The sequence below is a fragment of the Zosterops lateralis genome (genome assembly GCF_965231275.1).
Source record: "Zosterops lateralis genome assembly, chromosome: 3".
NCBI classification, from domain to species: domain Eukaryota; kingdom Metazoa; phylum Chordata; class Aves; order Passeriformes; family Zosteropidae; genus Zosterops; species Zosterops lateralis.
Genome location: NC_139764.1, coordinates 15,683,043 through 15,698,921, shown reverse-complemented (window position 1 = coordinate 15,698,921; position 15,879 = coordinate 15,683,043). Strand labels below are relative to the sequence as shown.

At 38.9% G+C, this 15,879-nt stretch overlaps 1 protein-coding gene across 4 annotated transcripts in view; it reads left to right on the top strand.

Moving 5' to 3' along the window:
• Positions 1-201: 201 nt before the first annotated feature.
• UBR2 (ubiquitin protein ligase E3 component n-recognin 2) overlaps positions 202-15,879 on the top strand; it is a gene marked incomplete at its 3' end in the record, with an annotated part of 55,954 nt that continues 40,276 nt past the window's right edge. For 2 of the 4 annotated variants that reach the window (XM_083856228.1, XM_083856229.1), the window contains exons 1-7: positions 204-343; positions 5,445-5,704; positions 8,065-8,143; positions 9,564-9,677; positions 12,648-12,775; positions 13,054-13,192; positions 14,915-14,977. In XM_083856228.1, the coding sequence (XP_083712354.1) occupies positions 266-343; positions 5,445-5,704; positions 8,065-8,143; positions 9,564-9,677; positions 12,648-12,775; positions 13,054-13,192; positions 14,915-14,977 (861 nt within the window). In that variant the 5' untranslated portion in view covers positions 204-265. Of the gene's footprint in view, positions 344-5,444; positions 5,705-8,064; positions 8,144-9,563; positions 9,678-12,647; positions 12,776-13,053; positions 13,193-14,914; positions 14,978-15,879 lie in introns of those variants that run through there. The other 2 variants (XM_083856230.1, XM_083856231.1) reach the window with 2 other exon arrangements.

Genomic DNA, 15,879 nt, shown 5'->3' with positions numbered 1-15,879 from the left:
ACTGCAGGCCCCAGATAGCCGGGCAGGACTGCAGGCCCCAGATAGCCGGGCAGGACTGCAGCCCCCGGAGCCCCGGGCAGGGACTGCGGCCCCCGGAGCGCCGGGCAGGGACTGCAGCCCCCAGAACGCGTCGCGGCGGCCGGTGACGCGCGGGGGGCGGGGCGGAAGTGTGTGTTCCCCGGGCTGGGCGGCCGCCCGGGGCCCGTTCCGCCTGTCCCGGCCTCGGCCTCGGCAGCGCGGGGCAGGGGGCAGGAGCAGGGAGAAGATGGCGGCGGAGCTGGAGGCGGAGGTGCAGGCCATTGACAAGAGCCTGCTGGAGTGCTCCGCCGAGGAGATCGCCGTGGTGAGGCGGCGGGCCCGGCGCGGGGAGGGAGCGGGGGCTCGGAGGCCGCGGGAGGCACCGGCCTGGGGGGAGCCGTTCCCGGGGCCGGGCCAGGCCGCGGTCTGTCCGGGACGGGGCTGTCCCTGCCGGGGCCGGCTCCGAGGGCACCCCCGGCGGCAGCGCCGTCCCGCTGTGGCCCCGGCGCGCTGTTGTCGCCCGCGTCGCTGTTGCAGCAGCCGAGATCCATGGCAGCGACCAGCCAGCTTTTCCTGTTGTGCCGGCTGGCGCAGGTGGCTGCTCCCTGCAAGCCGCCTGGACGTGGCCAGCCCCTGCCCAGGGCGCCGGGCATCTCACCCCTGCCTTGGCTGCTTCCTCAAGTTACGTTCCTTCTTCGCCCCTGCTGCCCCTTCGGCTCTCTCCGCCTAGACCTGAGGAGATCCCCCCGCCCCCATGAATTTAGGTGGATGTCTGACCCCAATTCCGCTTTACAGTGTGGAAGTGCCATTACAGGATTCTTCCTTCCTCCCCACTGTTTAAGATGCGGTTTTGGAAAAGCTTGCAGTAGTTAATCCCAGGGTTGACACAAATGGGGTGTTTGTAGAGGACGTATTAGTTAAATCAGTGTAACATTTGAAGAAATCTCCTTTTTATATACTTTTCCTGCTCTTTCAAAGAGTAGGTGGAAGAGGAATGTGGTCTCGAGGGTAAAATCTTTGGAGGAAGTTTTGTTTCTGGCATAAATGTTCGTCCATTTAGACACTTGGGCATTTGAGGAACTGGGTGTAAGTGTTAAAGTATTGATACAGCTCATGTGCATATCTCTGTAGAGATAAAACCTGGAAGAGCTGTCTGTGTGTGTCCCAATGGCAATTACATTGGCTGCTCTCCAAATGGAAATAAAAGACTGTTATAATTCAGATTATCCTCAGATTATGCTTGCGTATCTTCAGTGCAGACAAAGGTATGATTAGATGGGCAAATGTGCACAGTTAGCTATATCCTAGCTAGTTTAGCTCCAGGATTAGTCTTCCTTCTTTACAGCAAACAAAATAATTCCATTAAACATTTATACAGTTGTCCACATTGAGCCCAAATTGCCTTGTCTGTGTGAACAGCAGATGGTTTTTTCAGGTCACACTGTAGGTAAACTCCAGGTGATCATGCACCCAGGGGAATGCATTTAGGAATTTGCTACAGGTAGAAGTGCCAACTTAAAACGTACTCAAATCCTTCTCATTTTTATTATCTCTCACCACCTGCACAGGCTCCAGTTCTGAAATCTATCATTCAAATCTAGTGTGGTTTTCTGCCTCCTTTGCTGATAGCATTACTTTGCTGATAGCCCAATATTAACAAAACAAATACCATCCCAAAGCAATAGTTGCAGCATTTAAGGTTTCAGTTTCTCATGACAACAACTTAATGATAAACTTCCAAAGAACAACAACAACAACAACAAAAGTTCTCTTTAAAATAACATGAGCCTACATTGCAAATATTTTTTGTGTAGCTAAAGACCCCATAAAATATACCTTTTAGCTTTTGCAACAGAGTTGTTTTGTGGCTTATTAATATTCTACATTTTGTTCTCCTGGTATCTCTTAACTAAGATGGGAATTTAATAGAAACCCGGATGAACCATTAGGTATTTACTTATGTAAGGTGTTGTTTGATCAATGCTTTGCACATTTCTTTTTTCCCAGGGCAGTTAAAGTTGTTGCAGGAGAGTGTGAGGAGGGAGGAAGTGAAGAGGAATACACTTCCCTTTTTAATAAAAAGCTCTCTTGGGAGAGTAGAATATTAGCTTTTCTTGCGTGTGATTTCAGGTTAGAAGACAGACAGATACTAATTGAAACCTTGCCTAAATGCAGAATGCTTGTATTAAAGAACAAATTCCAAAGTTTTGAGTAGTTTTTCTGGAGTTCACTGCTCCCCAGGTAGCAATTTAGAGAGGCAGTGCAACGTATGTCTGCCTATGTACATATTTCTATTGACAGTCTTCCTTGCACAGCAGACCTGTGGGTTGCCTTCCTGGCAGCTCTTAGAGTCACATCTGTTTCCTTGTCCTGGTAGCCTGGATTTCCTTCTGATATTATTTCATCCAGGATCTGATTTTCAAAACTCTGCGCACAGTTATGTGTATAGAACTGGCTCCACAAACAGATTTGGATGGGATGACGTTCATCCTTGCCACACCTAACTTTCAGACAACTACTTCCAGAATTTTTGGGATGGGAAAGCCATTTACTGAAAGGAACAAGAATTTTCTCTGCCTAAGTATTTGTCTGAGCTTGTAGTGTAGCTGGTATGCACTGTGTGTTTTCTAGATAGAAATTAGTAATTAGTACTGCTGAATTAAAAGACTGAAGTTAAAGATATTTTGCTGAAAAAATCCTGCAGTTTAGTAACTAGTATATGCTATAGAAAATAATGCAAGAACAAGCTTATTAAATGGAAATCATGGAAAAGATTAAGTCACTGCCACTGTGATTGGGTCAGTTCCTGGCAGAAGTAGCTATTTGGCAAAACTGATGAAAGGAGAGGAAAAGGTGAATGAACTGGTGGGAAAAAGAAAATTCCTGTTGAAAACTTTAATTTTTAATCTTTTTTTCTATGGTATTCTGTGAATCCTGCTGGGAATGGTGAGATTATCTGTAAACTTCTAGACTCTTGGCTATGGCTTTTTGGTAACCTTTTCCCATGGACTTCCTTGGGAAAAAAACCTGGGCTTTTACCATATAAACTAGAGGAATATAGAATGATTTAGCAGATCAATCATGATTCTAAGAAATCAAACTTAGGAAAAGAGAAGTGAAGAAAGCACCCTGTCGAATTAGGGGTTTTTAAAATACCAAGTTCTACTTTAGAAGAACATGTCTAGTAAATGAAACTACTTCGATATGTTAAAAAAAGGCAAAAAATGCAGCCAGTCTGCACAGATGCTCAGCTGACTCTGAATGTCTGTGTCCCAAGGAACTTACTACAACTGTGTTATCTCAAACATAAGTTCTTTAGAGGAAGTTATAAATAACTCAGAATAAATCAAGCTCCAACATTGGATCACCAAACCCATTTATATTGGCATAATTAATTCTGCATTTTCATGTACAATTTTGGGTTGACTTTGAACTCTCTTTTTGGAAGTTGCCAGGGGGTATCTGGTTGTCACATTTACAATGAGAAATGGCATGCTGAGGCTGTTTATGTAACACAGGATTTAATCAGTGGACACTTGCAGTATCTGCTGCTCCCATTTGTTCATTATAAAAACCTTGTAGTCTTAACTTACAGTTTAAACCTTCCTAAATTTGTTATCCACAAGGTAGAAATAAAACAAATGTTGTCCTAGAGTATTTTTTTTTATTCTCTGTGTATTTATCAGGGGAAAAAAATAGGAGAATCTGTCAGTTTTTAAGTGGCTTAGGGCGGTTTGATGCCTTTTAAACCTGCCAACATTGTTTTTTACAATTGATTGACTAAGAGAATTGTAGTGAGTTGACCTTGGCTGGGTGCCAGGTACCCACCAAAGCTGCTCTCTCACTTCCCTCTTCAGCTGGAGAGGGGAGAAAATACAACAAAAGGATTGTGGTGGAAATAAGGAGCAGGAGAGATCACTCAGCAATTACTGTCATGGGAAAACCAACTCAACTAGGGGAAAAAATTATTTTGTTTATCACCAGTCAAATCAGAGTAGGGTAAGGAGAGACAAAACCAAATCTTAAAAACACCTTCCCCATACCTTTTCTTCCCTGGCTCAAGTTCAGTCCTGTTTTCCCTACCTCCACCCTTGAGCAGCACAGGTGGATGCAGAATGGGGGTTGTGGTCAGTTCCTCACGTTGTTTCTGTACTCAATCCTCCTCAAGGGGGGGACTCCTCACATCCTTCCTTTGTTTCAGCACGGGGTCCCTCCCACAGGAGACAGCCCTCCATGAACCTTTCCAGTGTCAGTCCTTCCCATGGGCTACAGTTCCTCATGAACTGCTCAGCCTGGGTCTCTCACAGGGAGTGCAGTCCTTCAGGAACAGGCTGCTCCAGTGTGGGCTCCCTGTGGTGTCACAAGTCCTGCCAGCAAACCTGCTCCAGCATGGGCTCCTCTCCCTGCCAGGAGCCAGCTCCAGCACTGCCTTCCTACTGTGGAGTCACAGTCTCTTTGGGGCATCCAGCTGCTCTAGCATGGGATCCCTGTTGGATTTCTGTTCTCCACTGCATCTTCATGGGCTGCTGGGGGATCTCTGCTCTGGAGCCTGGAACACCTCCTGCCCCTCCTTCTGCACTGTTGAGCAGAAGTTAACAGCAGAGCTGTTATTCTCCTATATTCTTACTCACATCTCCCAGCTGCTATTGCTCCATTTCTGTCCCCTTAAACGTGCTATTCCTCGTTAAATCTGTTATCCCAGAAGGGCTACTGCTGTCTCTGATGGGGTCAGCCTTGGCCAGCTGTGGGTCCACCTTGGAGCCATCTGGTGTTGGCTCTCTTGGACATGGAGAAGCTTCTGGCAGCTTTAATAGGAGCCAGCCTGTAGCCCCCCTTGCTACCAAAACCTTTCCTCACAAACCCAGGGCAAGAATTTATGGATCTAACATCACACTTGAAACAGCAATTCAGATGAGTTATTTTGGTTGTAGGAGAAACCAAAACTCCCTCATTTTCACAGGTGTTTTGTTGAAATTAAACAAGAAAGGGACTGTTACCTAATGCTGTGTTTGCTTTTCTCCATGTACTTTTTGTCTCTGCTCCTTGCCAACTCCAGGCTCCCGCTGATCCTCTGTGTCCCAAGCTGGCAGCATCTGTCAGCACTCCAGAGAAATGTGACCAGTGTTGTCTAGGCCATATCCTAAAAATCACTGCCAACATTTTACTGGTCATTCATCCTGGAGGAAAATTTTAGTGAATTTTTCTCTTAAATCTTCTATATGCCAAAAGGATAAAATATATTCCTTTCCTAACATCTGTCTTTTGCGATCATTTAGATTTAACACTTAGAAAGAAGCATGGCTTTCTAGTTTTGCAATGCCATTTTAGATATTTCATTTAGAAATAAAATAACCTAAATGGCTAGAACTGTGTTTGATCTGCTTATTAATGAAGAATTTGTGTTTTCATTTCTTCTAACGTAAAAGAAATGGCTGCAAGCAAATGACCTTCAGAAAGAAGTATACCAGCATCTGGCCTATTATGTACCAAAAATTTACTGCAGGGGGCCCAACCCTGCCCCTCAGAGAGAAGACATGCTGGCACAACATGTTTTGCTGGGACCAATGGAATGGTACCTTTGTGGTGAAGATCCTGCATTTGGTTTTCCAAAGCTTGAGCAAGCAAACAAACCTTCCCATCTCTGTGGCCGTGTCTTTAAAGTGGGAGAGCCTACGTATTCCTGCAGGTAGTTCAACTTAATATTGGGAAGTATTTATGATTTGTGAAGTCATGGAACATTTTGCAATAAGGATATACTGTCCTAATGAAAAGTTAATAGCTGAAATGTATTTTTAAAGTAACTTTGCAGTCTTTCATGACAGATGGGATCAGGGGAAAATTAACACACATGTATAAAGGGAAAAATATTAATTAATGTAATGTAGAATGTTTTCTGTACAAAAGAAATGCAAGATTAAGAAAGAATTTGGAGTGACCTTTCAGGGTGATTTAAGGGCATTAATCAGAAGTAAGTGGGCAAGTATATGTGTATGTATTTTGGGTGTTTAATATCAGCTGTTAGTGTTGATCCTGTATTTTAGACCTCTTTCCATGACCTGCTAAACCAATCTATCAGACGCTTAAAACAAGTGTTTCAGCTTCTAGCTCCTTCCCTACCTCCATCTCTACATCTCTCTAAAAGTACTTTTACCTGACAGAGAACGGAAGTTCATAACCAATTACAAGTATTTAAAAGAATCTTCAGTTTTAAGCTATTGTATTACTAGCTGTAAGTTCATTTTCATCTTCTATTTTCTAAACTGTTTGTAGTTTTAAGTTTTGTTTGTGTCACAAATTCCTCTCATTTTGTGTGGTTTCTACCACTCACTTGGACACTTGGTGAGGTGGCAAGGGGGACAGAATGTCTCTCTAATTTCAAGGGTTTCCATCCTCTTCATTTACAAGGAGAGAACGGTAGTGGAAGAATTTTCTTTCAAGTCCTCTCCTCTTCTAGAAACATAATACCTTACTGGCCTTTGGGTTTGGAAATGCTTTTAGATCTCATTAGGATGAGAGGGATAAGATTAAACTGGTGGATACTTCAGATACATATTGAGTTGTTGGTCTTGAGAAAGTGTGTTTAGAAGAAAATTACAGAATTCCCAAAATTTTCATTGCTCCATATGAACAGTATTTGATCATTAACGTACTGAGGATGGAGTCCCTCTCTTTTTTCTGATGATCAGGAAACATTTGATTCCTGTTGTGTGTTAATTTTCTTTAACTTATGGCTGGTAATGAAGAATAATGAGAATTTAATTTAAGCTTTTGAGGAATACAACAAAGAATTATTTTCCAAGTCCACATTAAAAGCAGTGGATTTTCTGTGCAGTTGTACAGCTTACAGGTCTGCTTCTGCTTTAGGTATAGGCACAGTTACTTGTCTGAGAAATTACTTGACAAATGGTACTGAATTTGTAAGTGCACTGCCACAAGTTTAGAGCACTAAAGAATCAGCATTCAATACTGTAGAACTGATCTACCAAATCCTGCAGGCTCATTGTTGCATTAAGAGGTGTTTTGTTTGGTTTTTTTAATCTAAAAAAAAAATAATGCCATGGACATAAACTATTCTAAAATGGAAGAGCTTGGTATAATTTTGCTTTGACATTTTCACCTTTAGTGGCTCCTCTGGAGAAAATACATGTGCATGGTAAGTCATGCATAGTAATTCATGGTTGCCTGTTGGTCTTTTCATCATTTATTTTAGTTAAATGAAATTAAGAGATTTTTTTATAATGAGATTTCACGTGATCTCTAGGGTTTTCTTTTAAACAAAATAAGTTGTTTCTCTGAATTCTGGTTTTAATAATAATCATCATAAGACAGACATTCTGTTGCTATTTATTTTTACATTGCAAAACCCACTGCCTTAATCTTGAGGTGCCTTGAAGTCAGCTGCATTACATGAGTTCAATAATTTTCAGTGTTTTTCAGGGGGACAGTTAAATATAATGCATAATTTTCTCAATTGTTTTAGCCCTTTTTACTAGAAATATTCCTTCTGTCTAATACAGGAGTGTTTGTAGACAAGACCTTATAATGGTCTCTGATCTCCTGGTTGAGAAAATGGTGCTCTGGCAGCTCATCATTGAGCTTGTAGGGCTGAGCTTGGAAGCAGAGGTTTGGTGCAATCTTTCTTCCCGGTGTTCAGTGAAAAATGTCTTCTCTGATTGCTGGAGATGATGGATGCTGGTACTCTGTACTTGAGAGAACTTACTTGGGTTTATTCTGGGTTATGTAACTCATCTGTTTACTTGCCTGTGTACTTGTCTCACCTCTTGAAGGCAATGTCTGTATTACCCAGCTAGACATACTACCCACACAATATTTTAAAGGCTCCACTGTTGAGAGAACAGATTTTTTTTCTCTTTAATTTGTTTCCTCTCTTTAAAGCCACCCCTTTTCTCTTTCAGAGTAATATATACATTAGTTAGAAGATTTATATCAGTGATGCTTGAAAATTATCTGTTGTAAAATGTGTAATTAAAGGCCAAAGCAAGTGTTTAATGCTTTTTTTCTTCTTTCTGTTGTTGCTGTTCTTAGAGACTGCGCAGTTGACCCAACTTGTGTGTTGTGCATGGAATGCTTTCTTGGAAGCATTCACAGAGAGCACCGATACAGGGTTAGTGATCCTGCAGGATAATGACATAGTTATTAGTGATTTTTGTGTGTGTATGAAACAGTTTCAAGTTTAAGAATGTGTACAGTATTTCCAAATGCTGAATGGACACAAAGTTCACAATGTCTGCAGTAATCCTATGTGAACTTGGGTGTTTTGATCTGAGTGTAACTTCTGGAAGTTAACACTTTAAAATGTTGAGCAATTAAACTTTATGTGCAACAGTTAATCTTACAAATGTATGTTATTTTTAACACATGCCCTTTAGTGAATTTTACAGCTTTAGACTTGGGTTTTGAATTGTTTTGACTTTTGTGTTTGACTGTTTTTAAAAGCTGTTGAGAAACCTTTATTAACAAGTCACTTCCATATAAAGCTTAAACATAAAGTTAAAATAGAAAATGAAAACTGTAAATGCTGTTTATTTTAGTAATATACTGTTATTAGTAGAACAGGTTAGTTTAAAAACCCTGCAAACAAAGCCAAGAAGACCTTCGTGTGTTTTTAAACTAAGAAGTTAAGTGAAAACTACCAGTGCAGCCTTTCTGTAAATCTGTTTTTTACAACACTGCACTGCTGTTAATGTAAATCTGTTCACTGCATGGTTACGCTAAACACTAGGATTCAGGAAAAAAATCCAGGCACAACAACTTTTATCAAGAAACTCAGCCAAATTTGCTGATATCAGCTTACTTCTTGTACATAGGTTTTTACTTTTTGAACCTATTGAATTAACAAATCTAGGTAACATTCTGGCAAATGTTCTTTCAAATGTCCATCTAGTTTTGTTGATACTGTAAGATGTGCCTGTATGTATGTATCAAGTATGCCAAAAACAAGTGAAAGTAGAATTCTTCTATGCACCAGTTAATAGTTGTGATTCAAAAAAAAGTAGTATTATGCTTATTAACTTGAGGTGGTCTTTAAAACAAATTTTATTAAAAAAGTGTAAATATACCATTAAAATTTTCCAATGCTTTTTTTCTGTGCTTACATATGTGAAAAACTTTTAAGTCTCTCAATTCCTGTTGTCATAAAGCACATCTTTACTCACTGTATAATAGTGCCATGTGAAATGATTTCACTTTCAGATTAAAACTGTGAGGGTTTGGCATAGTACAGATGCTGTGGCAAGCAATAGATTCAGAAAATCTGAAAACTTCAGATGGGGCAGAATGGAGGTGTTTGAAGAGTTTTGTTGTTCAGGGTTTTTTTCTTTTGACATAGGCACACTGATGAGGAGGAGAAGCTTTCAGCTGCCATAAAAGTAGCCATAATTCCACTGCTGTTTCAACAGGGTACTGTCTAAAGCTAGGTGTTGTGATCATGCTTTTGTAGTACAGCTGTGACTACTCATTTCTTAATGTGCATATATATATATATGCATATTCACACAAACTGGTTTGGTTTTAAATATTTTCAGATGACAACATCAGGTGGAGGAGGTTTCTGTGACTGTGGTGATACAGAAGCTTGGAAGGAAGGTCCTTACTGTCAAAAGCATGAACTTAACACTTCAGAAACTGCAGAAGAAGAGGTAATTACAATTGAGGCATCATGTTTCAAAACATTGTTAACTTTGTATATCTGTGTGTAGATATAAATTGTTCATGTGAGGTTATTTTTAGTCTTGTGTACTCTGCATGAGAGGCTGTAGGAATTTTAATAGTAATATTTGAACCACAGTGTTAGACAAAAATTAGTATCTTAAGAAGTTCCTTAAAATGTTTTCTACTTAAAGGCTTCCTTGTGTATGTTCTTGGTCACCTCTGCAGCTTTAGTTCTGTTTCTTTGGTTTTCTGTACATTCTGAGAGGTGAAGGGATTCTGCCATATTAAAACAAACAAACAAACAAAAAAAATCTGTATGTAATCCTCTGCACCAAGAAGCCAAATTCATCTGTCTGTGCAACAAATATTCTGATTCTTACTAAAGGGAAGTGCACAGATTTTTAAAAATCAAAATACCTTGCTGTCACAGGAAAGTCATAATGGAGATGTAAGGCAGAGGTCTCTAAAAGAGCTTGTTTGGTATGGAGAAGGTAAATAGAGAACACATCTTCACCACAGATTTAAAGCATGACAACTTGGACATATTAAATGCAAAAAGACATGCCACATCTTACAGGAGGTACTCAAGCTGTTGGACTAACCACTGCAAAACACTATTGTTAAAAGCTTATACATGTTTGAAAGGCAATTTAATGTGGTTATGGAGGGAAAAATTACCAATGGCCATTTAAAATTGTAGGTCCTATCTTTAGTATGAGAAGTGTTGGTGTCTTAAGTTAGTGGAGGCTAGAGAAGCATTCTGTCTTCTGCTTATACTCTTTATCTGTTATTACATCTCAGAGATTAGTGTGGCTAATTGGGCTTCTGACCTGGCCACTCACATCTGTTCTTACATAGTATGTGGTGTGTATATATATAAACACATATACAGTATGTAATACTGTGAGACTTATTTAAAAGGGAGAATTTAAGGCAAGCATTGGTAGTAATTTTGCTGATCTGATGGTTTAAGTGAAGCGACTGTAATAGTATTTTCAGTGACAGTGGTCTTTCTAAAATCTGTTCTCACTCTCAGCCCAGTTGGTCTACATGCCAGTTTACATTAGTCAGCAGCCTTAGGAAACTCCTGTGGTGAAATCTTGGGTGGACTGCTACTTCTGTGCCCAAAGATACTCACACAGTGAGTGTGCCTGACAGAAAAATCAAGGTTCTGGGCAGGCTTTGTGTTTCTTCCCCATAAACCATGGAGATGAAGATCTCTTATGCAGTGTTGTGTTTGAGATAGATTAAGGATGGTTTGTTGGGCATTATTGGAGCCTGTTTTCTGCCTTGCCCACGTATGTGCCTTTGTTGAAAGCACTGGGAATGGATGGAGAGCTGCTGCTTACAGTTTGCCTTTGCTTTTGGTGGCTGATAGTTCTTCATACCCTGGATAATATGTAGATGAAGGGACAAAAAAAAACAAAAAAAACCAAAAAAACAAACAAACAAACAAACAAACAAACAAACAAACAAAAAAAAAAAAAAAAAAAAAAAAAAAAAAAACAAAACAAAACAAAAAAAAACCCAAAAACAAAACAAATGGCCATTGTTATTGCTCTTCTAAAGCTTCCAAATATTCCCAAAGAGTCTTGAGCTGTAGGGAATAAACTTTATTAGTACAGGTGAATTGCTGAATTATCAAGAGCCTCATTTAGATAACGCACACTTAAGTTGAGAAAAGATTATCGTGACCGTTTTTATGCAACCTAAGCTGTAGTGAAGCATAGAATTTAGTATTAGGTAATCCTAAACCAGAAATTGGGCCACTGTTAAATATTTTAATTGTCTAACAATTACACATACATCAAAATATCAGATGATGAATTGCGTCAGTGACCCAGTGTATAGTGTTTGTCCAGGTGACCTGCAGGCCATGCAGTGTTCCCTTCCCAGGTTTGTAGAAGAGGAACTAGTTGTTCTCTAAATTTTGATACAGTTCTATAAATTTTGATATATACTTTTGATAGTAAAGGACAACTTCCTTAAGAGAAGAGGTTTATACTGATTTCTATTCATGCTTGAAATGGACTGGAGAGAAATGGCAGTGGTACCTTCACTGTCTTATTCAGAGCTGCCAGTGGTTCTCATTTGGTGCTCCATGAAGTAGTCAATTTGACTTGGCAGACCGAGGCAGCTCTCCTCTTCCTCCCCCTCCACATTCCCATTTCTCCAGCTGCAGCAGCCTCCATTCTGCTCTGGCACAGAAAGCAGGACAAGTTTGTAGGGGCTGCTGCAGTTGTCAAATGGAGAGCACAGAGTGGGCACAAATGGGTGCACAATCCACAGACAAAAGGAGAGCAGCTCTCTGTGAGCAAGACTGAGATGTGGACAGATGATTATGGAACACCTATTTACATCTCAGCAGTTAATTATTTATATAGCACAGCATATAAGAGACGTGCATCATAAATCATGATGCCAGTGTGCTGCATGTTGTATAAGCCTGGATAGATAAGACTTATGCCTTTAAATGCCTGCTGCATATAAAGCAGGACAAGAGATGCATGGTCGTTTGTATTCTGCAGTTTACTAATATTGATAAGTGGAACAAAAGATACAGGGATTTGAAATTACAGTTTTGAAGGCATAGCAGAAGAAGCAGATTTTAATACAGCTGAGGTTAAAGTTCTTCCAAAGAACTATCTTTAAAGGTGAGCAAGAGTGAGAATAAGGAGAATGAGAGTGGAAGAATGTGTGAAAATGTAAATGGGTGATCAGAAGCAAGTTAACATTCAGGTACTGAATGTTAGATTAGAGCTTTGGTGACTGTCAGTGTAGAGCTGGAAGAAGAAAACAGGATGATTATTGACTCTGTTCCTTTCAACTGAAAAGTCATTTAAAGAAAGACATCATTAAAGATGCTTACATCATCTTTGATAAAGAGAGGTGCAAATTTGACAGTTTATTTTGATTGACATGTAATTTCTCATTTGCTATTTATATGTACTTTCCAGGATCCTCTTGTGCACTTACCAGAAGATATGGTAGCAAGAGCTTATAATATTTTTGCCATTACATTTAAATATGCAGTAGATATATTAACTTGGGAAAAGGAAAATGAATTGCCTGGATTAGAAATGATGTAAGTATTGTATTTGTCTTCTAGCTTTTAAAGGCTTACAGATATTTACAGTTGCAAATCCAAGTTCTGATTTTAAGAATCTTTTCTGCCTTTCCTAAAATTGTCAGAAACATTTTGTATACAATAATTGCAGCAGATTTTTATTTCTCTTATTTTTTTCCTTTGCTCTTGCTTTTACTTTTAACATTGTTTTAAATGACATAAATTCAATCCTTGCTTTAAATGACATAAATTCAATCCTTTCTTTGAATGACATAAATTCAATCCTTGCTTTGAAGTGAGAAGAGTGACACTTACTACTGCATGCTGTTTAATGATGAAGTCCATACCTATGAACAAGTTATTTATACTCTTCAGAAGGCTGTCAACTGCACACAGAAGGAAGCCATTGGTTTTGCAACAACCGTAGATAGAGATGTAAGTGAATTAATTGTTAGAACTTTTAATTACCTTGACTTAATGTTTGTTTTATGACTATGCTTATTTTATTCTGTTTTCCCAAAGCATGGAGTTAATGTGAGTCTGTGAGTCCTGTGTGTCATACCACCCTAAAGTGCCTCAATACTAAATGTCTCAGTGCCTAAATTCTACTTGGCCAGTCCAAACCAGACCTCATACTGAATGTGTTTCAATGTAAATGTGTTCTATAGGTCTTGTAAGTGTTAATGCCAAGGTGTTTCTCACTCTTCTGCCAAGGACAGACAGCAGCTTTGGCCCTTCCCTTACTGAATCAGGGAGCTGACATTGAAAGAGCCTCTAAATAGGCTCCAGACATAGAAAATGCTTCTCAGAGTAACATCAGTTAAGTGTGAGGGATAAAATCCATAACTGACTGCTTTTATTCTGGTGCTTGTGGAACTACTCATGGTTTGTGTTTTTTTGTTTTTTTTTTTTTTTTAAATTTGATTTAATTTTCTTTTTCACAATTGTCAGATTATAGTGGCAGGAAGGGGTAAAGGCATTTAACACAGTTTTTAGGAGGATCAGTGAGTTCAGAATCACTATATGCTGAATGTAATTGTAAGTAGCATTTCAGTTTCAGAAGCACTCTATTAGCTATGTTTGTAGTGTGGCTCATGTACATTTTTTTAAAGAAAGTGATACTTCATTGGTTAACTGCACCTTGTTATTTTTGCAGTGAACCTGTAAGCAGTTGGCATGAAAAATGAGTGTCCTTTTTACTTGACTTACTGGCTTGGCTTGTTTTTTTGGAGGGGTGATGTGGGGAGGAAATCTTTTCCAAAATGGCAATGAGAATATCATTTTGGGTGGTTAAAGCACTTCAAGGAGGTCAGTGGAGCAGGAAATATAACCACTTCATATTACTTAACACTGAACTAGATTTTGGTTTTGTGTTATCCCTGCTCTATCTTTTGTGATACTGGTAGCCAAGAGATTCACATCTGATCCCTGAATATGAGCTGGCCTGAGCACATGCTCATTGTGTATTGTGAGCTACACTCAGATTTTTCCCTACTTTTGATCCCTTTTACTTCTAAATGCATACATGAGTGCATATGTACGTGAGAATGTATGTGAAAGAAGTGAGAATGTTATGCCTGAAGCAGTGATTTGGCATCAGGTCTAAAATACCAGTGAGTTTTCCTGTCTGCAGTACACTATAAATTCAATCAACTATCTATTTTGATGTATGGATTGACAGTAGAGAAAGATTGAAAGCCTTCCTTTTGGAATAAAACAAGTGCTTCAGTTGGATGTTTAAAAGCCCAATTAACTTTAATATCTGCTTTTTAAAAGGCACTGAAATACCTGAATTATCTTCAAGTTATATGAAAACTAATGAATAATGCCTTTGTACTAGTGTTTTCAGTATTTTAATAAAAGAAGTGTAGTTCTTTTCCTCGTTCATCTTAAGAACAATGTTATACACAGAAAATTTAGTATAACAGGTAACTGAATACATGATACAATTTTATCTTCTTTTAAAAAGTACGGGGTCCGTTTGGGAAATCCAAGTGTCTAAATATATACAGGACTTTAAAAAGTGAAAATAGCATGAAGGGCAGAGTAGTTAGCATGCATCTGAAGCTTTTACTCTTTTTTATACTAATGTGAAACACAGAATTGGGACTTGTTGTTTAGGAGTTGGTGGTGATGTTCATCTTTCTGAATTTGCAGGGCCGTAGGTCTGTTCGATACGGAGACTTCCAATATTGTGAGCAGGCCAAATCAGTGATAGTGGTAAGTAATGGTGGTAAGGGATGGTATCTACTTACTTGCCTCACCTTAAGCAAAAGGAGGCTTTGCTACCCAGTTTGTGGTGTTGTTTTCATAATGACTCATTATATTTTAATGATGCAAAGTGTTGGAGATACTATTTACAATACAGTAGGAGATCAAAATATTGGTTTATGGGATTTTGTTGTTGGTCTTTTGTTGGGTTTTTCCCCTACTATGGCCTACCTGACACACAAAATAATTTTCTATAAAGAAGTTTGTAGACAATTTTTTTCCTTCTTAAAACAGAATTACATGCTAGTTCAGATCAGTGAAGTTAAATTATTACTATTTTTCTCCTATAGTGTGAAGTTGCTTATGTCTTTCACAGCAACAGTTATAGAAATTATTACTGATTGAATCCAAGTGTGAAACTGCAAATACTTTAATTTTTCATCTATGCATTTATATATGTATATATATTAGTATCTATATATTGCAAGAATCTTCCATGTAAAAATATGAGAATAAGGTTTTCTTTTAAATTTTTTGTTAACTGGTGCAGTGCAGTACTTAATCACTTGAAATAAATAGTTTATGTATATAACCATTGAAAAACAAATGCTGCAATTAGAGTTACTGTTCTTTAACTGTTTAAAGTATTTTGAAAGCATTAGCATATTTTTAAGGATAATGTTGTGCAATATTTTTAACTTGCTGCCCATGCAGGCAAAGAATAAATGGCTTTTATGTGTAACTTCTAACTATTATGCCTTCTAACACATAAATGAGGTTAAATTATTTCTTGTTTCAACTCTGTGTATTTAATTTGTATTTTTGAAAATAGTCTGTGGACAGTCAGTTTCCATAATGGGCTGCTGTGTCACTTGCCTGTCATGTTGGGAGGGACAAACATGCAAGGATTG